The sequence below is a fragment of the Fukomys damarensis genome, unplaced genomic scaffold (genome assembly GCF_012274545.1).
Source record: "Fukomys damarensis isolate Sample0158 unplaced genomic scaffold, DMR_v1.0_HiC HiC_scaffold_4, whole genome shotgun sequence".
NCBI classification, from domain to species: domain Eukaryota; kingdom Metazoa; phylum Chordata; class Mammalia; order Rodentia; family Bathyergidae; genus Fukomys; species Fukomys damarensis.
The window spans coordinates 37,731,751-37,758,147 of record NW_022900916.1 but is presented as its reverse complement, the minus strand read 5'-3'; the positions used below and the strand labels follow the sequence as shown (position 1 = coordinate 37,758,147).

General features: G+C 38.5%; 1 protein-coding gene across 9 annotated transcripts in view; it reads left to right on the top strand.

Moving 5' to 3' along the window:
• Ahcyl2 (adenosylhomocysteinase like 2) overlaps positions 1–26,397 on the top strand; it is a 186,251-nt gene that overhangs the window by 126,034 nt on the left and 33,820 nt on the right. The window contains exons 1-5 of one of the 9 annotated variants that reach the window (XM_033757794.1): positions 403–561; positions 634–715; positions 10,581–10,692; positions 19,628–19,771; positions 20,172–20,272. In XM_033757794.1, the coding sequence (XP_033613685.1) occupies positions 659–715; positions 10,581–10,692; positions 19,628–19,771; positions 20,172–20,272 (414 nt within the window). In that variant the 5' untranslated portion in view covers positions 403–561; positions 634–658. Of the gene's footprint in view, positions 1–402; positions 562–633; positions 716–7,145; positions 7,231–9,088; positions 9,175–10,580; positions 10,693–19,627; positions 19,772–20,171; positions 20,273–26,397 lie in introns of those variants that run through there. The other 8 variants (XM_019208860.2, XM_019208859.2, XM_010633477.3 and 5 more) reach the window with 8 other exon arrangements.

The following is a 26,397-nucleotide window of genomic DNA, read 5'->3' as shown; positions in this document are numbered from 1 at the left end:
TGAAGAAAGAAAAAAAAAAGCTCTTCCCTGGTTCCATCCAAACTTCCCTGCAATAAAAATTTAACTTGAGATTCGCTAGAGCATGGGGCCAGACCCCTGGTGGGAGCAGATAGGAAGCTTCTGCATAGCTGTTTGAATTTAAAAGCCATAAGAAACTGATTTCAAGGAAACGCCTGTTTACTGTACTGATCCAAATCAAGCAGCTCTTGAGAAACGGGAGTGTCTTCTTGACTTGGATCTTTATTTATCTTGGTATCAGTACCTCCAGTGACGTGTCCTGAGGGGTGGGAGGAAGTTAGCCAGTGCCTTACACCCAAGGAAGAAGGAAGCCAAGCCTGCTGCTGCAGAAAGTCCCCACTGGAGAGGTGGGGTAGTGTTTGGTTAGACTTAAACAGTGTGTGCTCTGTAGCAAGTACAACGCCTGGGTGCAGAACTTTGCATCCACTCTGATTCTGATCAGAGTAGAAGGCTTTGAAGCTGGCCAGTAAGGGATTTGTCAGGCAGTTGACTAATGATCTGGATTTGAATAGGAGGCTTCTGTGAAGCTGACCTTCTGAATCAGTAGGTTAGGGTCTGCTTTGGGGTGCTCAGATAACCCTGGCATTTCCAAACCAGCTTTCCCTTTTGCTTCAGGACATATCTTACTCAAGCCTGCACTATGGAGAAGTGGGACAGTAATGAGGGCACCTCAGCCTTTCACATGCCTGAGTGGATGGTGAGTTCTTTGGTCGCTTTGTTTTTCCTTCTTTTTCTTGATAATGAAAGGCACCCTTTTTTGACAGGTGATAAAGCTCACCCTTCAGAAGCTTCTATCAAGATCTATGGCTGGGAAAAGTTATTACTCAAAACTTCTGATTGGTTCTATGTACCAACTCACTCCTGGTTTTTTGTTTTGTTTTGTTTTGTTTTTTGTTTTTTGTTTTATGGTACTGGGGATTGAGCCCAGAGTCTTCACACTGAGCTATACCCCAAGACTCTTCACTTTTTATTTGGAGAAAGGGTCTCAATAAATTGCTAAGTCACTCAGACCAGGCGCTAACTTTGATCTCCTCCTGCCTCAGCCTCCTAGACTGCTGGGATTACAGGTGTATACCATTATGTATGACAACCTCTGTTTCTTAATAACTAGTGGAGCTAGGGGAGGGAGGTTGAGAGCTGCCTGGTCAGAGGCAGCAGATTACCTGGTTTAGTTTCCAGCAAGGTGGGAGCTGGCCTACTGCTGCTTGTGTACTATGTGGATTGAATTATCCTGTGACTGCATATCTCTTTAAGCTGATGCTTAATTTCTCTTGAGGATAAAGAAAAAGAACAGCTGCAGGGCAGAGTTTGTAAAACTGTTGCTCTCTGTCAAGTCTCTGAAAGATTCAAGACATTCTTTCTGTTCGTGCCCATTTTTATTCCTTCAGTCAAAACCTTTCTCCAGCTATTCTTTGTATTTATATTTCTACAGGTCAGGATCTATATTTCCTGCTACAATTCTTCAAAATATCATATTTACCCATTGGTTTTAGAAGAATGTTAATAAAGACTTATTTGTTAAGTAGGAAATTGAAACAACATTTTGGATGCAATCTCAATTTTTTATTTAAAAACTTCTTATGTTCCCAACTAGTTTCGTCTAAATTTTGCCTGATTTCTTGCATCCTGTCTACATAATTCCCTCTGATAATTTGGTAAGACTGCAGCATATTCTAAGCTCTTTTTTCTGTTTAGGGTACTATGGACTTGAGAAATATATAATGGACCTAAAAAAGGCCCAACAGAGGAGCCTACATTTAAACTCTAGTTGATGTAGCTATTGTTTATTATTTTTGTAGAAGTTTTTACCGTTGTTGTTCTTAATGTTTTAGAACCTTGTGCTCAGTTTTATAACATTCGATGTAAGAAATTTTATTTGACTATAAGCTTGTTTCATACAATGAATTTCTGAATTAATGGAAATTATTTATTTAATAATTCTGGTTGGGTTCTTTATTTTTATTTTTTAAATCTCCGGTCACTAATAGCAAGAAGAGGGAGCAGGAAATTTGGTTTTCTTAAAGGAGTGACCACATTAAGGTATTGAATTTTGGTATTTATGTGAAGGAATATTACAGAAGAATTCTGTTGAACATAAATGTACCAACTCAGAATCAATAAAAGTTTTATAGTAACTCATATTGCTGTAATGAGTAGTTCTCACCATCTTACCTGATTACACTCACTCAGAAGGGACTTCTGAATTTTTATCGGTTTACCTTCTTCTGTTTATGTGCACAGGAAAAGTGACCTACAGGATTTATGACTAGTACTTATGTGTTATAACCTAGGGCCTCTTAGTTTATAGAGAGCATTTAAAAATAAAGCATCGTTCTGCTCTGTTTTTTAATATGGCATCTGTCTCACTTAGCAGTTTCTTGGCCTTTCTCTCAAAACCCTGGAAACCGCACAGAGAGGCATGTCTTCAGTAATGCAATTGTCTCATCTCCTCCCTTTTCTTTGCCTAAGACTTTTGAGGCTTTCTTTCAAATAGCACATCAGCCGTTAACTTCATCAGTCATTAACTTTTTTGTTTTTGATACCAGGGGTTGAACTCAGGGCCTTGCACTTGTGCCCCGGCCCTCAGCCATTAACTTCTGACCTGGTCTGCAAGGGTTTCATTAGGCTGCCACTGATGGCCAGTTAGCCAGCAAAATTAGCCACTGAGCACCTAAATGTATTTATTGCCTATAGATTTCCATACCTCACTTATGAACCATTAACATGCTTTTTAATACCAAACAGAAAACTCTGGAGCCAGCTTCCATATTGGGCCAAAACTTCAAGTTAAGAAAGTCTTAACAGACATTTGGCTTACCCTCCAGTTTGTATATTCCTGTAATGAACTTTCTGCTCAGACTCTCCCTGACACCAAAGGAAACAGAAACTTGTCAAACCTTCAGGAGTAACACAAAACAAAAAGAGGTTTTTGTTAGTAATCACCAGCTAAAAGGGACTTGCATGCCCCTTGGAGAATAGGATTCATACACACACAGCAGCTGACAGTACTCACATCTCTGATTCCCAGCAGGGATACAAGCCAGGATGGAATGTGAAGAACCCCAGCTTCAAGAATTGACAAGGTAGATAGATATTCCATCAGTCACTGGATAACTTCTGCTGGAGTCTTTTCTCCTCAGCTAATTTCATGTGAAAAATTTTCTTAACCTTGCTCAGGCAGTTTAACTGCTGAAAAGTTGGGAAGCACATTTTTTAAAAGATTATCTTTTTTTGTTTCTTTGTGGGGTTTTGTTTGTTTCTATGTTTGCTTGATTTTTTGATACGAAGGATTGAACTCAGGACCTTGCGCTTATGAGGCAGGCAACAGAAGATTGTCTTTATTATATGTTTTACACCCCCCAAGAAATTTTTAGTCCTTTCTGTCAGGTAACATACCATGTCTTATGTGCATGGAGATCAGTGGTAACATTTTTCTATGTTTTTACATTTTAATATTTTCTCTTCCCACCCAGCCTCTCTGTAGGGCTTGGTACTTTTCCACACAAAACGTAGTTGATTGGCTTGCCTGAGCACCGAGCCAAATACTACACAGTATTCTTGCAGCTGGAAGTAATCCCTTTTGTAGGTAGAATTTGTTTAAGTCACTTATTCAGCTATCTTGAGGAATAGAACCGTCTCTACTTTGAAGTCAGACACAACCTTTAAGGCATCTGGTAAATGGTGCTGGAGGTAACAACTAAAATTCTAAGTCAGAATTGGCACTTAAAGCACAGACCCATTTGAGAACCTACTGAAAACTATAGTCTCTGTTTGCAGGAAATATACATAGAAACAAAAACATTCTCCCCCACCCCACCCCCTCTTGTGTTTTGTTTTGTTTTTTGAGTCAGGGTCTCACTGTGTAGTCCAGACAGGCCCACACTCATGGCAATTCTCCTGCCTCAGCTTTCTGAATGCTTGGAGTACAGGTGTGTACCACCATACCCAGCTGCATATACTCTTTTAGGGGATTATAGACATCATAGATTCTAAATTAGGATTTTTGGCCTAAAAGAATAAAAATATTAATATTTTAGTCTTGTATATCATCTGGTCTTCTAAACCTTCTTGCATTCCTTGTTTTATTGTATCAGCTCACATTTTGAGATAGAAAAGTAGATATTATTTTCCCCATTTTACAAATAAGAGTTGCAGATATTTAGAAATGAAAATATAGCCACATACTTGCAAAGAAATGAATTTGATTCTCTTGACTCAGTCCTTTTTAAGAGAAAAAGTTCTTCCATCTTCCCTATGAATTGTTTTTCTTAATATATAGCCATCTATTCTTAAAAGCCTTAAATTAAGGAAATCAGAATTAAACCCATTTCTCTTTAGACCTCGTATTGCATATAACGTGTTACTTTATTCTGTTTTGAGACAGTCTTACTGTATAGTTCAGACTGGCTTGAACTCACTATGTAGCTGAGGCTGGCCTTGAACTTGGGGCAATCCTACTGGTTTAGTCTCTTAGATACTTGTGTTACAAGTACTGGTGTTAAGCCCAGCACTCAGCATTTATTTTTTCTGGCCTTTCAAATAACCTTTTCTGCCTCAGAATATGCCTCCATGGTTGTAGCTGTGGATAGAATAAAATGGTTGGCTGAAGAGTCAAGAAGATCAAGGCTGCTTTGTTCATGTTTGGAGAAAGTGTTAGAGCAGTGCTTCTCCCAAACCGAGCTGCATCAGTATCACCTGGGGACTTGTTAGAAAAGAAGATCTTGGATCCCACCTTGACCTAGTAAGTCAGAAACCCTGCAGGTGGGACCCGGCAATGTCTTTGATAAACCCTTCAGTTGTATTTTTGTTTGTTTGTTGTGGTTCTGGGGATCAAACCCATGGCCTGTGCATGCTAGACAAGCACTATACTGCTAAGCTACATCGCAAGCCTCATTCAGATGATTTTGATGCACCCTGAAGTTTGAGAACTACTCTGTTAGATAACTTTTTAGCTGGTAAGACTTTTAATGTCATTAATAAAGCGGCATCTGGTTTATGTGGTAAAAATCTGCAGCTCTTTCTGGCTCGGGTCTAGGGATTAAGCCATTGGACCAAAAGATTCCTCCTCATCTGTGTGAGAAAAGCAAGGAACCAGCTTAGCATGTGAGAAGGAGCAGAAGCTTAGAGAGTCATCAAACAAGTAGGAAAATATTGGTTTCTCTCACTTGGTGAAACTATAAATAAAAGATCAAAATTATCACAGGAGATGGTGAACATCAGTATTATCAGTCCAGTTAATTTCTGCTTCCACTTTTTGGTAGTGACATTTGGGCAGAGTTGCCAATTAAAGGGTTGTTAGTTCTGTTGTGTTGTTGTTGTTGTTGTTGTTGTTTTGAGACAAGGTCTTGCTGTGTAGTCCAGGCTCATCTCGAACTCTTAATCCTCTTTCCTCAACCTCCCAATATTCTGGGATTACATTTGTGTACCACCACACTTACCTGCAAGAGTTCTAATTCTTACATGATTAACTCTTTCAGAATTGTGGTTTAATCAGGCCCTAAGATCATCTGAGTAATAATTTTTGAGACCCAATGATAAGAAAATAAATTTAGAGGAATTTTAAATTAAGTGAATTTAAAGATAAATTAAAAGGAATGAATTGGGTCTGTTGCCCCTGAGAATAGAGCCAGGGGAGTTTTTCTTTTCTTTTTTTTTTTTTTCTGATCAATATTAAGGTGCAGTATAGTGGAAAAAGCTTTAGCTCTGTAATAATCTTAGCTCAAATTTCAGTGCATCACTTACTTGCTGTGAAACCCCAGGTAAACCATTTGTTCTTTCTGAAATGCTCTTCCTTGTTTTGTCAAATGAGGGCCAATAATGCCTACTTCTTTCTTGTACAGATTAATAGAAGTAACATGTATGCAGGGCACTTAATAAATATTAGTTTAGGCACTTAATAAATATTAGTTCTTTTCACCTTCTCCCAAAGTCAGTAAACACTATGTGATATGATCTTAACCTCATTTTCTTGTGTTTAATAAACAGCCCCCCTCTTTCTCTCTCTTCTACCCTCCCTCTGAAAAATTTATATCACTTCCAACTCCATCCTTGTAGCAGACAGTCCAGTGTAGCTTTTGTACTCATTGGGTTCCCATTGAGAAATCTGCACGTAAATAGTAATGTGATTCTTTTCATTTTTGTTTGACTCTTGGTATGTAATAAGGTCATTGTGATTCTGGGAACTCAGATAAGAAACTATCCTTTCTAGTCATATCTTCTAGGAAACACAGTTTTTTAAAAGAGCGAAGTAGGTTACTCATTGCCAAATCAGCAACAGTGTGTGAGTGTGTGTGTGTGTGTGTGTGTGTGTGTGCGCGTGTGTGTGTGTGTAATCCCAATACTCTGAAAGGCTAAGGCAGAAAGATAAAAATTTTGAGCGTGGCTTACTTAGACCCTATCTCAAAATAAAAAATTTAAAAGGCTGGGGGTATTGCTCAGTGCAAAGGCCCTGGGTTCAATCCCCAGTAACACCCCCCCCACACACACACACAAAGAAACAGAACGAGAAAGTTGATTTCCTTGGTGTTAGAGCTGAAAACATTGTCCCATGTCTGGCTAAACCAAGGAACAACAATACAGAAAAGGGGCTGCATGAGCATTTGGCACAATTATTTTTTTTATTCTCTTAATAAAATCCCTCATTGTTTTAGTGGCTTTTTAGTTAATTTTATTCTTCTAATGAGATTAGGTTAACCAAAATCATCTGACACAGAAAAGGAGACAGTAAGGTTAAAAAGGGACCTAATTAGCAAGTTAATTATAGCAGGCAAAAAAATGCACTAGTTATATAAATAAGCTATTGTATGCATGTGCAAGTTGGGCCTTGTCAAGGGACCTGTTAAGGTTTAGAGGTCAGAGGATCCATGTAATTAGGTGTTTATAAAAAAAATAAAAAATAAAACCAAAAGAGCTACCAAAATTAAAAATGGCTGATGAGCCACTCACTAACAGAACTGCCTTATTAAATTAGGACTGTGCTACTGAAGGGGTTGTTGGAACTGCTTCAGAGATTTCAAGGAAGGATAGCCCCCCTTCAAAAAAAAAAAAAAGCCAGCTGGAACCAGAGCCAACAGAATTGCTGATGAGGAAAGTTTAAAGGCCTGGCCGAAAGGGTCCCTGGACTAAAGAGGTGGCAGTAGAGCTGGTAATGTCACTATGCTGAGCAGCAAGAAGAAATACATTGTCAATAGCAACTCTGGGATTAAAGCCCAGGTGAGCCTAAGCTCTTATTTACCACTCTTGCTGCTGCTGTGGCTATTATTGTCCAAGGCCAGCTGCTTATTTTCTTCTTTCACCTCCTGTCCGGCTTTCATTCCTCCTTGTGGCTCATGGTGAACTACCCTTCTCTTAGCAGCCTCTTTCCCTCCCTTGCTTTGATTCCTTTTGGAATTAGGCTGAGATGGAAAAGGAAGGTTATCTGAAAGGACTCTGGTTTCAAACAAGGTAGGAAAGTCGGGTAGAATCTGTCAAGATATCACAACTGGGGTGGGCCGATCATTGTATTGAAAAATAGACTTTTGAGTGAAGAATATAATGATACTTAAACTCTTAAGGGTTGTGTGCACCAAGAATGATCTACTTAACTCATTTACTGCTTATTAGCGACAGATAAGCATTTCTTAGAAAAATGGAATAACTTACTATTTTTAAGTTGTTAGTCTTTCTCTAACTTTCCTTTGTTTTAAAGAAACTTGAATTCATCATCTAACCAGTAAGCAAGAACCCTATGTTTTAAATGCAGAAAGCCTGTACAGCCTGTTCTTTTGTGCCAAAAGATAGCCTGAGCTTGTCGTGAGTGAAGGAGTAACTCTAAGTGAAATAAATCAGGTCAGGGATTTAGCTCAGTGGTTCCGCCACCTGCCTCACAAGCACAAGGACCCAAGTTCGATCCCCAGTACCAAAAGAAAGAAAGAAACCATAGAGAAGGGAGCTCAGCTTAGGGCAGTCATGACAAACCTATGGCACAAGGCTGCAGTGGACTCTTTGTATCATTGAAATCTCAAGAACGTTCGCCATCACTGGCTTAGGGAAACTGATTTGAGACGGCAGTGTAACTGGGATAAACAGATGTGGACTCACCCTAGTCCTACAGATGTAGAGAATGGGAGTGGCCCCCTCTAGTGGAGTATGTATGTGAGTGTGTGCTTGTGTGTACCTGTGTGATTGTATGCTAGTGCTTGGGGTATATTCTATATTGGAGGCAGCGTTTGTCTGGGGTCTTTTTTGGGGGAAGGCACTGCTTAAGTTAGTGACTAAATGTGGCCTGGGAAGTCAATTATTCTTTTCCTAGAATAAGGACACGTGACTACAGTGAACAAGGTTGGTGAAATGAATGCCAGTTTTGAGCCTGTCTGGATCCACCTCCCCAGCTTCCCACCCTTTCCTTCACTTTCCGATCTTTTCTTGTCCTTAAAAATTACTTTTAATTTTAGACTTGGCTTATGTTTACTTAATATTTAACCAAGTACAAACTAAAAATAGAATAAGAAACTTCAGGTTCATCAATTCAACACATGATTGAGTGCCTAGGATATGTGAGGCTTTGGTGTCTGAGGATATAAGGTGAATAAGGTACCCAGCCCCTGCCTTTATGGAGCTTGTAATGTATAGAGTAAGGCAGGTAGACAGATGGTTATATTCTGTGTTATGAATTCTGTACTAGGAGAAGCACATGAAAGTTCATGTGCATCTCATGAGAGTACATAGAAAAGGCTTTATCTTTTTGTAATAAATTGCTACTTTAACACAATAATCGAATTTGTCATTTTTCATTTTGTGATGAGCTTCTAACCCAATGAATATTTCTGTTGCTGAAAATAACTTGCAAACTCTGAAGCACTATGCAGACTTTATTTTCCCCTAAGAGGCAGTCAATGCCAAACTAATTCATTTGGCATTGGTTCCCTTGTTTCAATACTCAGATGGCTTAGAAGCTACCTCTATCTACAGGAAGTGTAGCTATCAGTTGCTGCTTTCATTCTGGTATGCTGTATCTGTGTTTTGTCCATCAAGGATCCATCTTTTTATCATTGAAGATGTAATTAGTTGTGAAATCTTTTATCCTTTTCAGTACACCTTCCTCTGAGCCACCTTTGCTCCAGAAGACCAATCAAACAATTATGCATTCAATTAGGGAAAGAAAAAGTTATCGACTCAGTAAGTGATACGGCTTTGCTTTACAAATTATTATAATGTGTCAGCTGGGAACCTTCAGCTGCAAGAGATAGAGATAAAATTGCAAGAAGGTCATTAGGAGATATTGTCCAAATGCAGCCTACAGAATATGACCTGAGGTTTATTCAGTCCAGTCATTCACTTTTTGTATAATTATGTTATAGTTAATAAGTGAGCAAGTTTGTGGCTTCTAGGTATTTTATGATGCCAAACAAAAATAATGCATTAATATTTACTTAGTAATACCAGAAAGGTAGCTAAAACATTTTAGAAAGTCTTTAATAAATTAAAGTGGCTACCTGTAAGTCTTATAAGAACACTAAAGTGTAGGGGAAGATGGGGAGTGAATTTACTGAATCTTCGCCTGTGTTTTATCATTTATATGCATTGTACCGTTGAACCCTCTCTAAAACCTGTGAGGTAAATGCTTTTCTCTCTTGTATTAATGAGAAAATGATGCTCATTTGATTAACATCAAACAGCTATGCTAAATAGATGCAACTGAGGCTATACTCTTAAGTGAAATAAATAGGACACTCTTGAGTAAATACCAAATAGTTACTCTGGTGTGAAAAACTAAAAATGTAAATAAGGTTCAAATGTATAATTGATTGTGTGAAATAAGAAGAAAATGGCTAAAGGGGAAGTGGGAAGGGGAGGGGAAAGAAAATAAGGGAAAATAAAAAATGTGAAAAAAAGGAAAAAATGGAAACAAAATCTTTGCAAATAGGAAAGGGTGAAGGGGATGAAAGGAAGGCAGGGACAAGGGGAAAAAAATAAGAACACAAGACCTGTCATGTAAAGGTACAAGATCCCAATGATGAATGTAACTGTATTGTTTGCTTTGAACGTACCAATAAACTTAACGGGGAAAACAAACAAACAAACAAAAAAACAGCTATGAGTGGCATAACCAGGATTTCGGTGCAATTCCAGGATGTTCTGTCTGAATGAAAAGCCTTTTTCAAAATTAACATACCAAACCATTTCCTAAGAATCTTGAAACCTGAAAACAAGTCATTTTACTTTTTATACCTCACAGTTTTCTAAGTATATGAAGGTTGTGGATGTACATACATTCTCAAAGATTCTTTCCAACTTTAATTTTTTGTGCATACAAAGGGTTTCTAAATATGATTGAATACCTTAAAAATTAATTCAAACTAAAACATCTCTTTCTCTCTTTTTTGGTCTAACTTTATTGTACAAAGGAGATCAGAGAGTAGATCAAATTTAAACTGAATAGAACTACAGTAGGTGAAGAATGAAGAAGTATCTTCTCGTGGAAGAGTTTTGGAAAAATAAAAGCCTATAATAATGCAGGCTTTGAGTTGGTGTCTCAAAATTGAATTTCTTTCTCTTTAAATTACTAAAGTTCTTTTTCTTAGCAGATCCAGTTTGCTGACCAGAAGCAAGAATTCAACAAACGTCCCACCAAAATTGGACGTCGCTCTCTGTCTCGTTCAATTTCTCAGTCATCTACTGACAGTTACAGCTCAGGTGAGTGCAGTCACAAACCCACCTGTCAAGGCTAAAAGGTGTGATCAACAGATCCTCCCATCTATCCAAGGCTAATTATGCTTGATTAAGCCTTTGCTTTTTTTTTTTTTTTTTTTTTTTTTTTTTTTTTTATTTTTTTTTTTTTTTTTTTTTTTTTTGGTACCGGGGATGGAACATCAGGTCCTCATGTTTGCAAGGCGGGTGGCGGAACCACTGAGCTAAATCCCCAGCCCAAGCCTTTGCCTTGAAAAAATGCTTGGAGTCAAAATTTAAACCAAAATTCTTTTTTTTTTTTGGTGTTTTGAGACAGGGTGTCACTATGTAGTTCAGACTGCCCTGGAACTCACTGTGTAGCCCAGGTTGGTCTCAAACTCACAGGATCCTCCTGCCTCAGCCTCCCAAGTGCTGGGATTACAGGCGTGTGCCACCATGCCCGGCTAAACCAAAATTCTTAATGGAACCTTTGGTTTTCTCTTGGGAATTCAAAGTAGAGGTGAAAGGAGGCCTTTTCTTCCAAGAGAAGCCAAAGAGGGTAATTGACAAAATTGAGTTGATCTCAGAAGGATTGGAATATGTAGTTCATTGATGACCTTCACTGACCAGCATGTAAAAAGACTTATTTTTCTATCCTTTGAAAATAAAAAGGAGATTCCCATTCCTCCATCTGGTTCTTGAGAATTAATGGGAAAACCTCAATTATTCCAAGAAGCAGTGCAGACATCATAGCTATTTCAAGCAAGTGGGCCCTCTGTCTTCTCTCCTTCCTTTGCAGTGGCATTAGTTCAAATATAAGTGCCCTGGAACTGAGCTGTCATTTAATGTCACATGAATTATTGCTGTGTGGAATTCCTTAAAGGCACTGGCTATTTGTGCAGCAGTATGAGTCTGATCTAATATGGAGCTGTTTAATTTTGTTCTTGTGTTAGAATGAGTAGGAGCCCAGAGTATTCCCTAGTTACCTGATCACATTATAAATAGTAATATTCATTAGAAATTTTTTATCATGAGCTGAAATTTTATTTGTTCTTCACACAAATAGGGAAGTAGTATTTGGTAAAGAAAGATTGTTTAGAGTTGGTCGTAGTGGTATATGCCTATAGTTCCAGCACTCAAGGCACCACAGCAGAAGGATTGTGGCAAGTTCAAGGCCAGCTTGAACTACATAAGGAAGCTCTGCCTCAAAAAACAGACAAAAAAGAACAACTGTTTGAGAAGCTGTAGCATTTAGTTTGAATAGATTGTTATTTACCTACTTTTTATTTTCTCCATACAATAATTGAGCATGATGTAAGACATAGGACAAAAATTCCTGTGGATTTTTATCTAAAAATAGGGAGTTTTATATCTGTCCTATTCTGGTAAAATAAACAGTGTCAAAAATTTATGAACTGGTTACAATAATTCTGAAAGCCATAATGACTGTGAAAATGTCAACTGAACCTTTTAGTTTCATGAGTTAGTCCATAAAAGATTAATACTTAGCTGGGTGTGGTGGTGCATACCTGTAATCCCAGCACTTGGGAGGCTGAGGCAGGAGGATCACTGTGAATTTGAGACCAGCCTGGGCTGCATAGTGAGTTCAGGTCAGTCTCAATTACATAGTGAGACCCTGTCTCAAAAAACAAAAACCAAAAACCAAAAATAAAAAAAAATTAAAAAAAAAAAGATTAATAGTAATGGTTCTAAATTTTAACTCAAGCTCTATCTCTTCCCTACACAACTAGATCCATGTATCCAACTGTGTTCCTGCAGAGGACACCAACGCCTACATTTCTACCCAAGCCCCCTACTGCAGAGAGAGTACTTACAAAACATCCCTGTACCTAGAAGAATGTAGACAATGCATGCCCTTGGTTTCTAAGTAAACATAGAGTTGCCTGGACCTGTTAGATTGAAGCATATGAGATTTCCATTTTTATCTGGGTATGGTGGTACAGTCCTGTAATCAGCTACTTGTGAGGCTGAGGCAGGAGAATCGGAAGTTCAAAGCCAGCCTGGGCTTTTTTTTTTTTTTTTTTTTTTTTGTGGTACCAGGGATCAAACTCGTGCCCTTGCACTTGCAAGGCAGGTGGCAGAACCACTGAGCCAAATCCCTGGCCCCAGCCTGGGCAATTTTGTGAGACCCTGACTCAAAAAATTGCTGGGGATATAGCCCAGTGGTAGAGTGCCCCTGGGTAAGAGAGAGAGAAAGAGGGGCAAGAAGAAAATCAGGAAAGAAGTCAGAGAAGGAAGGAAGGAAAGGAGGGAGAAAAAGGTGGAGGGAGGAAAGGAAAAAGAAAGTCAGAAATTGTTGACCTAATGTATCCACTTACGAATATTAAATTTAACCGTGGTAGTCAAAACAGCCTGGCAGTAGAAATGATCTTATAATTTATTGGCTGCTGCTGTCTCCCCACCTGGTGTCTGTGGTGGCATTTTAATTTGATTTTTTTTTTTTTTTTTTTTTTTGGTACCAGGGATTGAACTCGGGACCTTGTGCTTTCAAGGCAGGCAGTGGCACCACTGAGCTAAATCCCTGGCCCTTTTTGCTGGCATTTTACATGACAGGGTGCTCTTTGCTTTATCTAGTTACTTATCTGATAAGATTTTATGTAATCCCTGGAAAGATTTTACTTAGAAATAAAAGCATTTTTGATTATCTGATTTTTGAGCCATTCTACTATCCTTTATTATGCTCATCTAGATGCATTCTAGATTGTGTCTTCTTAAAATATTATATCTGTGTAAATAATATTCCAAATATGATTAGCCTAATCTATAAGAAGAGTTGGTTCCATAAACTCGGTGCTTTTAAAATTAAATCTAAGATATTTGCTTAAAGCAGCTATATCAACCCTACACACACACACACACACACACACACACACACACACACACACACACACACACAGAGTTGCCTCTTTTATTGGTGGTTATAGTTTCTGTTTTGTTACCTTCACATGAAAAGCCCTTTCAAATAAATTCTCAATGGAGATTTCCTCCTGTCTTGCTTCTGGTACTGGGAGTTAGACAAGCCCTAGTTTCTAATGTTTGATCCATGTATGAATTGTTAGGAGAACCTGGAAAAGGGTGCATCCCACGCACTCATAACAAAGACAGTGGGAAGTTATATGAAATGGACTGAAAGCTGTTGTGCCCACTGATTGGAAAGCCAGGAATAGCAGAATTAACTCAGAACTGATATACAAATGCATGTTGAGGGCCAGGGATTTAGCTCAGTGGTTCTGGTGCCTGCCTCTCTAAGCGAAGGGGCCCGAGTTCAATCCCCGGTACCAAAAGAAAAAGAAAGAAAAAAAACCCTCAAATGCATGTTGATAGAAAGTTTAGACCCATTTTCAGCATGTATTATAATTTAAATAGCTATGGAAATTAATATTGAGGAATCCCAAAAACTGACCTCTGGACTTTTCCCTCTTTGGTTTAGATACTCTCTCCCTAAGTAATGTCATTCAGTTTTACAATTTTAAATGCTGTGTATTTGTGTTTGAGCCTTTTATTTTCTGCTCATTTCTTCTCCCTGTACATTAGATTCCTATATTCAACTGCCCTCTCAGTCCTAAATGTTTTAGGTTTTATCAGTAATTAAAACTTTCTGTCCAAAAATTGATTTCCTGAGTTCCAGCCTTTCCCATCTTTAGGGTATTTTCAACTTTTGCAGCCAATTTATTCTTCTAAAATAAATCAGGTCAGGCCTTTCCCCTACCATCAACCAGCATTGGAGTTAGAACCCAGGGACTTACACATGCTAAGCAAATGGTCTACCACTGAACTATACCCCTAGCCCCAGAGACACCCTTAATATACTTTATACACTGTTGATGTTTTTAATACATTCTATATATGTAAATAGATTTATGAATATATGTGTGTTTATATGTATGTATATTGTATATGTATGTATGTGTGTATTTCTGTGTGTGTGTGTGTATACATGGAGAGAGAGAGATACCTTTCAGAATTATAATAACCAGTTCATATGATACTTATTTTGCTTAACTTACATAGAGGCTTAAATAAGCAATGGGGCCTCTCTTTATTCCTAATGATCCTAATGTTGAGTTTTGCCACACTTTCACTTAGGAACCAAGGTTCCCCACCTGCACTGCAGAACACAGACAAAGATTTGACAATGATTTGATAAGATGTTGCATTACTAATTCCTTTCTAAATGTGTGGGAGAAAAGTTAATTCTACAATAAACCTTTCAAAGTTTTGGAACTTAGCTCTAGGGGAACCTAGGTTCAAAAAGGCTGCATTAACCCCTAAAATTCTTTTATAAGAAATAAACTCCTAAAATCATTTTCTTAAGCAAAAACATCAGAAAACAAATGAACAGAAGAGTTTTCTTCAAAGTCAGATCATTCTCAAAGTTATATTTCTAAAAAAGCTGTCTTTGTGGTAAGGATGAGGAGGGAAGACAGAAGTTCCATATTCAGGTTTGGTGCTTTAGAAAGTTTAAGATATCTTCAAATTTTTCCAAATGACACAGCTTTATTTGTTTGTGTTTTAATTGCTAACAGTTTTTCACAGATATCTAAAGTGTTATTTGTCAATGAAATCTGCACACTGACACATGGGTCCCTACTATTATCTGCATTACCAAATAAATAGATTGGGCCCAAAAGGAGCTGCCAGACTTACAGTGATTTAGTAAAACTAATTCAACCAGAATTCTGACTGCTCTTCTAGCAGTAACCCACAGTATCACAGCCAGTGGGCAGTGAGGCTAACTAAATCAAGTGTGAACCATAGAACATGTGTATGCATGTTTTATGTAGTAGCTTGTGAATTAAAATGTCATTGAGTTGTGTTTTAATTCTGGAAAATCGCAAAACAAGAACATCTCACAGTAAAGTTTCTACCTATAGACAACCACTTTTGAGTATTAGCTTGTAAGATTTTTCTGGTGGTAACAAGGGGAAAGGGTTTCCCTAAATTTTCGTGGGAAGAACCTTAATGTTATCTCAGTTATTTTCATGAATGTGCTACTTTATTTTTGATTTTGGTATTTGCAGAACCCCACAGCCTTCTGCATGCGAGTCAAGTGCTCTACTAGTGAACCATGCTCCCTTTGCCTGAACTTAGAGCTGGACTGATTAGACTTCACTACCCACATTGAAATTAGACTCAACTTGATTAATTTATTTTATTATATATGTACACATTTATTTTTGCAGTTTTGGAGATGGAACCGAGGGTCTTGTACATGCTGTACAAGCACTCAGCCACTGAGCAACACCTGTAGCCCCTGGATATGCTACCTTAAATTCAGTGGCAGAAATAAATGTGAATTTAAAAACTAAATGAATAAATGTTATATTCTTTGAAGGATAATTGTGTTTGCAAAAATAACACATTCTTTGGTCTAGATCTGTCAGCCATGTCCTATCCCCATATTAGAACAGTCTACACAATTGCTACTTTTGGTTCTTACTTAACAGCAGATCTTTATAAAAGACTTTTTGAAAAATCTATTTTGGCTCAAAGAAAAACATTGGTTGAACTAAGTATAACAAATTGACTACTGTTAAGAAAGTACGATGCTATTTTTTCCAGGTTTTAGAATAAGAAAATGATATGAACAATTTTGTTCTTTGAAATGGAAAAAGAAAGAAAAAAAAAACTCAAACCAAAAAAGAATTGGAGTGCTTTTCTTAAGAGACAGTTTTATTTGTTTAATTTACTTTTGCTTTTTGTTTTTCCCCCATCCTCTGCCCCAACTCATCCTTAGACAATAAAGAGACATAGGAGGGTAGAGATAAAGAGGAATAGGAAGGGAGTGCTATTCTGGGTATTTAGGGCTCCAGTCTCAACCTTTTTAATCACTACCAACCAATCACCTGCTGCTTTAGTGGATTAGTAGGAGATGATGGAAGTAGGAAAAAAAAAAAGAAACTGCTAAGTAATTTTCTATATATGTCCATCTTTTCCATTCAAAATTCTAAAGCTGAGTCATAACCCTTACAGATGATACATCTGTACTAAATTTACAATATGCCCAAAGCTGAGAAATGATATGAGGCATCATTTATTGAATGCTTAATTACTATGTGGCATGCATTGTACTAACCACTTTACTTATAGTACACTAAGTCCCCAATTTACTAACAAGTTCCATTCTAGGAGGAATGTTTGTAAGTCAGATTCATTTGTAAGTTCAACAGCGTGAGTCTTATACTCTTTCAGTACAAATATACAATGTGAAGCATAAAAAACCCCCAAACACACACACGGAAATACTGTACACTGTCACACTGTACTGTGAGCACACAGCAGCACAACTGTGACAGTGTCCAGCAGACACATGAGCTACTTCAGGGATTTGTTCCCATCTGCTAGTGTTCATAATGTGAGGTCTGTTGGTATCTGTGAAAGTTTGCAACTCGATTGTTCAGAAGTCAGGGGAACTTAACTGTATCTCAACAATTTCTAGTAAGTTTTTTGTTTTATTAGTTTGTTTCTTGAAGTACTAGAGATCAAACCCAGGGCCTTGTGCATACTAGGAAAGTCTTCTCCCACTGAACAGCCCTGACAAATTGTTACATAGTCTTACAGCATTCTGATTTCTGCTTTGTAGCACACATTACAACTGTATTAGAAAAAAACCTCTACATAATTAATTTTGTAATTAGTTCTTTCATATCTGGTTCACCTACTAGACTGAAAACTCCATGAAGGTAAGGATCATCAATATCTGTCATGTACTTCCTGTAGCACCTGGACCTTATATATAACATATACATATAGATAGATAGATAGCACCTGGACCTTATATATAACATATACATATAGATAGATAGATAGATACATAGATAGATAGATAGATAGATAGATAGATAGATAGATAGATAGACAGACAGACAGATATATATTTAAAGTTTCTAAATGACCAACTGCAAGTGTGAGTGACTGAACATGTAAATAAATTATTAAATAGGCTGTGCTGTCATCTCTACACAAAGAAACAGATTGAAACTTCAACCAAAGTCAGCTCAAGTTCAAAATAATATTTAAATGGCTAATGGGGAATGTAAAAATCATCATGCCTCTGGAAAAAGATTTGAAATTACAAAATATTCTGAATATTTCTTCCAAAGTACTTTCTTTGCAAATTTGGATCAAGATTGGGGAAGACTGTTACCTTTCTTCTGGCAGGTGGGAAAGTATGGTTCCCTTAATCCTCTAACTCCTAAGCTGTATCAGAGTATTGATTGGTGAAACATGACTGCCCAGAAAGCTGTTTCTAGGCTCTGTTGCCAGAAGTACTTTGATCTCTCTCTCACACTAGGAGGGGAACCAGAAACTTTTTGTACAGATTAGTTCCTTTCAAGAACAAAAGTCCCTTTTGGGGGTTTACTAATTCCCTCACCTCCCATGGTGCCCGTGTTCATTCTTGTAGCCTCGTGTTAGGACTTTGTTCCAGGGCGGATTTCCAGTTCCAGAGATCGCCAAGCCCCTGCTGCCCCAATAGTGTTTAGTGCCATGGTTGATTAACTAGACAAGGTCAGACTTGCCTTTTACAGCACCCCCAGAGACAGACCCCCTGCTAAGAAATCCCAGAAATGCCTTAAGTCTCTAGAAGTAGGTAGATCAGAGCACCATAGACTCTAAGAGTTATGGCTTTTGCAGCTTTCTCCCCTTGAAAGTGATGGCAGGCTAGGCATAGTGGAACATGCTGAGGCAGGAAGATCCATCCCAAGTTTGAGCTGAGTCTGGGCAACTTAGTGACTCAGTGAGACCCTCTCTCAAAAAATAAAGTACTGGGAATGTAGCATAGTACAAAAATTTAATTTAATCCCCAGTATAAGGGGTATGGTGGGGAATGAAGTGATGGCAGTACTTCTCATCTCATTGAGAGATATAAAATGCGTTATAGATAGTGCTTTATATCCCCCATTCCTCTAAAACTGTGAGTTAGGAGGAACTAGCTCCTAAAACTTAAATATAAATGAAGGAAGGCAGGCTGGGGATTTAGCTCAGTGGTGCCACCGCCTGCCTTGTAAGTGTGAGGTCCTGAGTTCGATTCCCAGTACAAAAAACAAAAAAAAAAAACTAAAGAAAGAAATTGTATTGTCATCCAACAAATAATTAGCAACTACAATATTATATGAAGACTAAAAAAAGACTTCAGCTAAACATGAATAGCAGTAACGGTAGCCACAGTGGCCACATTCAGAAGTCTTGGACCTTTAACTCTCATATATATTGCTAAATGGACTAGTCATCAGAGCATTTTACTTTATAAAAGAGGATTTATTCTCTGCTTTGGGAATCTTAAACACCTAATGCAAAACCTACTGAGACCAGCAAGAAGGGTGAGCACAGTGAATATTTATTTCATTGTCAATGTCTAATTGGATCTGCAGGCATAGTTCAGCCTCATCAGAGCCAGTCCTGAAAAGAAAGCTCTGTTGTATCATACAAACACTTTTTGTGTGGTTCTTAATTACTTTCTCATGGATTCCTTGTTTTCTAGGTCTTATAATACAAAAATCACAGAAGGCATTTAAACAGCAGACAGAGGAAGGTAGCTGGGATCTCAGAAACCCATAGGTCAATGACCACTTTCTTAATATTAGGAATTTTTTTAGCTTGTTGCTACCATGATGTGACGGCTTCTTAAATTATTTGTTTATTCATTCATTCATTCATCACATAGTCAATAAATGTTCTAAAAATAAAATCAGACTTAGATTCCAGCTCAATGCTAAACAGGGAGAATGCCTTTGTCCACCTCTCTCAGCTTCCATTTTCTGACCTGTGGATAGCACTTTCCATAGGAGATACTTGGGACAGCACCATGGTTCCATTTAGGTACTTCCCAGAGGTATAAATTCATATAGAGCTTATGACTAGAGAAGCCTCAATTTCCCCTATAGTTTGGAATCTTCAAAAAAGCCATTTTCCCCACTGAGAGTCTTTCCTGTTATTCCAGCGGCTTCGTATACAGACAGCTCTGATGATGAGACATCCCCCAGGGACAAGCAGCAGAAGAACTCAAAGGGAAGCAGTGACTTCTGTGTCAAAAATATCAAGCAGGCAGAGTTTGGACGAAGAGAAATTGAAATTGCTGAACAAGGTAAAGAAAGCAGGCATCTTTCCTTCTCTTCTTGGCCTATTACTTTTTGTCCATGTTAATCCCTTTATACATCCTGGATCTGGTAGCTGGTGAAATTTCAGGGTGACACTGAAGAGTGCTTATAACAGAAGAGTCTGAGCTCAGGAAACACTATAAGGAAATGAAGCCTGTTGGTCTAGAAGGAACCCCTAAGCAGGAAGGTATACAGGGCATCACAACCCTGGAGCATTTGCCTCGGGCTCCCTGATAAAAGAAAATTCAGGTTTATTGTCTTCATGTCCTGAGAAACCAAATCCAACAGAGAAGGATCTTAACCAAAGAGAGTAAGTTTTTCTACTTATTCCTTTACCTTTTATTCCCTCCTTTCTAATATTGTTTTGTTTGCATTGGGCCTTTTCAGAAATGCCTGCACTGATGGCTTTGAGGAAGAGAGCTCAAGGAGAAAAGCCTTTGGCTGGAGCCAAAATTGTGGGTTGTACACACATCACTGCTCAGACTGCTGTGAGTCCTTTTCCGTTTTCCTCTTAATAACAGTAGTTAATAATTGCCACCAGATATTGAGTGCTTATAACATTCCAGCATTCAATTAACAGCTGAAGTGTTACTTCATTAATTCTTGAAATGCCATATGAAGCAAGAATTCCTTTTTCCATTTTGTATATGAGAAATCCAAGCTTCAGAGAGCTTAAGTAATTTGTCCAAGGTTATATAGCTAATAGATCTCACAGTGTATACAGTGAGCATATGCTTTAACAGTGTAAGTTTAACAGTGTAAGTGAGCATATGCTTTCCTCACTTCCCCGACCTTCCTTTCCACTGTCATTTTTCAATGGATTCTAACTACATCATGAGCTGTTTTTGTTTTGTTTTTGTGTTGTTGTTGTTTGTACCAGGTATCAAACTCAGGACCTTGCACTTGTGAGGCAGGTGGCAGGAACCACTGAGCTAAATCCTTGGCCCCTCCAGTATCATTTCTACAAGGCAATCTTATGTGTTAAGCTGCTTTCAGCTGCAAATAAGAGAGAAACTGGATTCCACCTGACTTACACATGAAGGAATACATTACATTACGTAGCTAAAAGTCTAGCAGGAAGGCAGGCTTCAGTTCAAGTTTCTCAGGACTTCCATCTCCCTTCTCTGACTTCTTGGATCTGCCTCCATAGTGTGCTCACTTTATCTTTATAATCAGCTTGAGGTAAAGTGAGCACACTATGGAGGCAGATCCAATAACTGACATGAAATAGATATACCATTTCTTCCTCTTTCCCAAGCATAAGGAAACCTTTCCCGTAAGTCTCCAGGATACTCCATCTGGTGTCTCATTCAGCAGAATTGGATCACATGCCTGTGCTTCACCAGTTCTGTCAAGAGACCAGAATTACCATGATTGCTTTAGACTAATGATTCCCATTCTTAGTAGACTTACCATCTCCTTTTTATTTTTTTAAGTACTTTCATCATCCTGAATTAATGAAATTGAGCTATAACATACCTAGATACATATAATTTTGTGTGTGTGGTGGTGGTACTGGGGATTGGACCCAGGGCCTTCTCGGTATATACCGAGTTACATCCTCGGCCCTTTATTTTATATTGAGACAGCATCTCAGATAAGCCCCTAAACTGCCCAGGTTGTATAAACATCCTGGTTCAGTCTTCCAAAGTGCTAGCATTACAGGTATACATCACCATACCTGGCTCATGTCTTAAAAATAAACAAAATCGTAACTGAAATATGAAGGAGGAATAAAAGGAAAGTAATTTATAAAAAAATTTCAAGCCAGGCATGGTGGCACATGCCTGTAATCCCAGCACTTGAGAGGCTGAGGCAGGAGGATCGCAATGAGTTTGAGACCAGCCTAGGCTACATAGTGAGTTCCAAGTCATTCTCAACTACATAGTGAGACCCTGTCTCCAAAAAAAAAAAATCAATATGTAAATGCTTGGGCACAAGAGTAGTAAGATAGTGAAATATTTGTCCTTACAGCATGAATGAGAATGCCGTAAGTGCAGATAGATGGAAATGTGTTGTTAGTTCCAGAGCATCAGAGCAGCATTACCGAAGTACATGATTTTTCTGAAAATAGTAAATGACTCAGTAAATTTATGAATAACAACCACAGTGGAAAGTATGACTTTTCTTTTGATTTACACAATTGCTGCATCCCTGGAAAAACTTTATTTTGGATTTTTTTTAAAAATCTATAAAAATAATTTTGTTAGGGTATAGGGTAGAATTAGATGCTAAACTCAGATAATTATAAATTTTTACCCACGTGAAAGTCCACTGGGACATTAGAAAATTATAGCAAATTGGAATTGCATGGTTTTTGTTGTTGTTGTTTTTGTCGTAGTTGTTTTGTTTTGAGATAGGCTCTTGCTGTGTAGTTCAGGCTGGGCTTAAACTCATGGCTATCCTCCTGCCTCAGCCTCCCAAGTACTGGGATTACAGGAGTGTGCCACCACACCTGGCTAGCATAGTTTTTTGTTGTAAGCAGTTGTGTACTATGTTTTCAGAATGTATCCCAATAATGAATGTAACTGTACTGTATACCTAAAATGTACCAATAAACTCAATGAGAAAAAAACAAAAAACAGAATGTCCAGATCCTTGACCTTGCTCACTAAATGCCAATAACACCTCCCTTAATCATTATGACAACCAAAAATGTCCCCCATAATCTTCCAAATCTCTCCCTTCACCCCCAGTACTGGGGATTGAACCCAGGACCTTAGCACTAAGCTGCATTTCCCCAGTCTTTTCTTTTTTGAGGTAGGGTCTCTATAATGCTAAGTTGCATAGACTGGGCTAGATCTTATGATCCTCCTGCTTTAGCCTCCCAGAGTGCTGACATTATAGGTGTGTACTACCACACTGCCCCCACTCCCTTGTAAAATCTCCTCTTTTAAGTCATCATCAATGATGTGATAGTACGTTTCCAACCATATTCAGACCACTCCAGATAAATTGGTGTATTGAAAAATGGTCTGAAATCTTTTACTGGATTTATAAGATCTGAGTCATCTGTATGGCTGGGTCAGCTTTCAGAAGATTATCTCTCCTGAACCACACATTATGTGGTCATACTCCTGATTAAGGACAGTAGAGATTCCTGAAGACACAGATAGCTTTTGGTCTTTACTCTGAGACTTTTTTGGTTTATATGTTCTCTGAGGAAAAAAGTACTGAGACTGCCCAAAATTAATATACTAAATTGAATAGCTATCTCTTTTTGGAACTACAAACTAATGAAGCAAAGCTGAAATACTCTTGAAACCTTTTTTGGGCCTCCTCCATCAGGGATATGAGATTTGAGTGTGTGTGGCTTAAAATAGTAAGTTCTCTGCTGTCTCATGTTGCTAAGTTATATCTAGTCTGTTGTTACCCCCAGGCTCATGGAACATTTTCACCCTTCGGGGCTCTCCATTTTTTCCTGAAGGAGTTAACCACTGTTGAGTTTAATGTTTCTACCCTACACTTCTTTTTTCTTTAAAAAAATTGCAGAAGTATTTTGCTTTTTTATGTTTTTAGTCTCTATTGTTTTTTTTTATTACATGCATGTTCATTTTACAGTATTCAGACATCACCACTACAAACAAGATAGAAAGATAGTCTCTTACAATTCCATGCTTCAGAAATAGCTAATGGTTTCCTGTCCGTGTTTCTAGTAAATATGAATTTATGTATTCTATATGTGTTATCATATCTGACTCTATTGCTACTTCTTCAAAAATGATGATTTGAAGTCAAATTAAACTAGCTTCTGAGCTCTATCTCTGCTGCTTCTGCCTGCCTTCGCTGGTTTTTGAGCCCAACTAGCCACAAATCTTGACTCACAGCTTTTCTGGTTTTTATTTATTTTGGGGTTTTTTGTTTGTTGTTTGTGGTATTGGGGATTGAACCCAGGGCCCTTCACACTGAGCTACATATCCACCCTTTTTTTTTTAATTCGTATTTTTTATTTTAAGTAGGATCTCATTAAGTCACTAAATTGTCTAGGCTGGGCTCAAATTTGTTGTCCTCCTGCCTCAGCCTCCCAAGTAGCTGGAATTGCAGGCATGTATCACCACGCCCATTTAGAAAATACAAAATTTTAAAAATGAAAATTACCAGGCTGGGGATTTAGCTCAGTGGTTCTGCTGTCTGCCTCACAAGCACAAGGATCTGATTTCGATCCCTAGTACCCCCCACCCAAAATGAAAATTACCAGTACCAATAATTAGCCACCATCAGGAAATATTAATGAAAGCTTTTTAACCACATTGAAGTAAAAGTAAGTTCAGATCAAATCAGTAGATGAAACCTCCCTGCCCAAACAGTGCTAGGGATTGAAACCAGGGCCTGGCATGTACCAAGCAAGCACTTTACCACATCCCAGCCCCCGATAGTACTTTTTTATGACAGAAGAATCCAGTCCATAGTCATGTCAGGTTTAATTGTCTCATGTGACTCCTTTAGTCCACAATAGTTACTCAGACTTTCCTTGACCTTCATGTCCTTGACAATCTTGAAGATTACAGGTGAATTGTTTTGTAGAATCTGCTCAGCTTTGACTTTTCTGATGGTTCCTCACTGTTAGATGCATCTATGGTAGAGATGTGAGAGAAGTGATGCTGCGATTTCCCCAATGAATCCAGTGAGGGGTGCATGATTTGAGTTTGTCTCGTAACTCATGGTGTTCACCATGATGCCCTGATTGAGGTGGTATCTGGCAGCTTCTCCTCTGTGAAAGTTATTTTCCCTCTTTGTGATTAATACTTTTTTGGAGTAGTATGAAACTATAACTATCCTATTCATCAAACCTTTGGTTTATTCATTCATTTTTGTTTTTTATTTTTCATAATGGGTTTAATCTGTTACTGACAATATTTTTTTCTTTCTTTCTTTCTTTTTCTGTTTTTGGTTTTTTGAGACAGGGTCTCACTATGTAGTTGAGACTGACCTGGAACTCACTATGTAGCCCAGGCTGATCTCAAACTCACAGCGGCCCTCCTGCCTCAGCCTCCCGAGTGCTGGGATTATAGGCATGCGCCACCACGCCTGGCTACTGACATTACTTTGATGCTCATGGTGTCCCCAGTTTGACTAGGAGGAGTCCCTTCAGTGTAGCTCCTTTGTCTTTTGACATGTCACTTTTATTCTTTCAGCACTTTCTTGCTTCCAGAGTGAGATAGTTTGAGCGTATCTTTTATGTCCCATGCACTAGCCTTGGAATCAGCCATTTCTTTTATTGGATCTGGATACTAAAGTGCTCTTTGCTGTTGGGCTGTCTTTATTTCTGGATCCTCTTTTTTACTTTTGGAATATAATTACCCATAATTTTTAACATATTTTGTTTGCCCTGTTCTTTCCCTCTTTGCCTTCTGGAACTCCAATTATATCTGTGTTAGACCATTTGATAATGTTGTATATATCTTGAATGTTCTGTTCTGATGCTTCCCCTTCCTTTTCTTTTTGTGTTTCAGCTTGGTATTTCTGTTGATCTCTCTTCGAGTACATAGTGTCCAATAATAAAACAGTTGAAGGAATTCTTAAACTTGTTATTTTCTATCTTTTCTAGCATTTCTATTTGATGTTTCTTTAAGTTCTTATCTGATAAAACATGAGTCTGGTTCCACTGATTACTGTATCTCTAGACAGTGGGTTTTTTTCCCCCAGTGTCTTAAAATTCTTTGAGTAGCAGTCTCCATTACAGCCATGAAAAGGCTGGACTTATGCACCATAGGCTTCACATGCCTTCAGCAGTGACTGCTATTGCTCAGGATTTGAGGTTACTACTAAAAGGCTTGCAGTGTTTCTGCTTCACCTTCAGCTTTCAGCTGCTTTAGCACATATGTGCCACAGGGTGGCGCTGGAGCCCCCCAAGTGCTGTCACAGGGCAAACCTCTTAGTAAGGGCAAGTGGAGTTCTTGGGTCTCCTGTTTTAGGTGCAGTGTTAGGCAAGCTTCTCTTGAGCAGGGCTTTTTCGGTGTTCCTGCCTCTCCTTACAGCCAGATTTTGTCTTTCACTTGAGGTGGGTCTTGGGCAGAAGATATTTTCCTGTCCCTCTGGTGAGCTAGAAAGGTAGCAGATCCTTGTTTAACTCAAGAAGATTCCCTGCTACTCTCCCAGGAGCAGAGTCTACCCTCCCAGGAGTGATAGATCTTTACCTGGTCCCTAATGGGAGGTGCACTTTCTAATTTTCTTCATATCACTCCCTGAGAGAAGCGTGTGGGGAAGTGTCCAGGTTTTATACTGGCTCTTCCTCTTTTACTTTTTTTTTTTGAGACACATCTTGCCATGTAGTTCAGGCTGGCCTTGAACTCACTGTGTAGCCCAGGCTGGCCTGCAATCTTGGCAGTTCTCCTGCCTCAGTCTTCCAGGTCCTGGGATTACAGGCGTGCACCACCACACCTGGTTTATTCTAGCTCTGAGCACAAGCAGTCCCCTAGTGGCTTTTGTTTTGTTTTTTGGGTTTTGGTTGGGTATGGTTTGGTTTTTTAAATCTTGGCAGCTCCTGCCTCAGTCTTCCAGGTCCTGGGATTACAGGCGTGCACCACCACACCTGGTTTATTCTAGCTCTGAGCACAAGCAGTCCCCTAGTGGCTTTTGTTTTGTTTTTTGGGTTTTGGTTGGGTATGGTTTT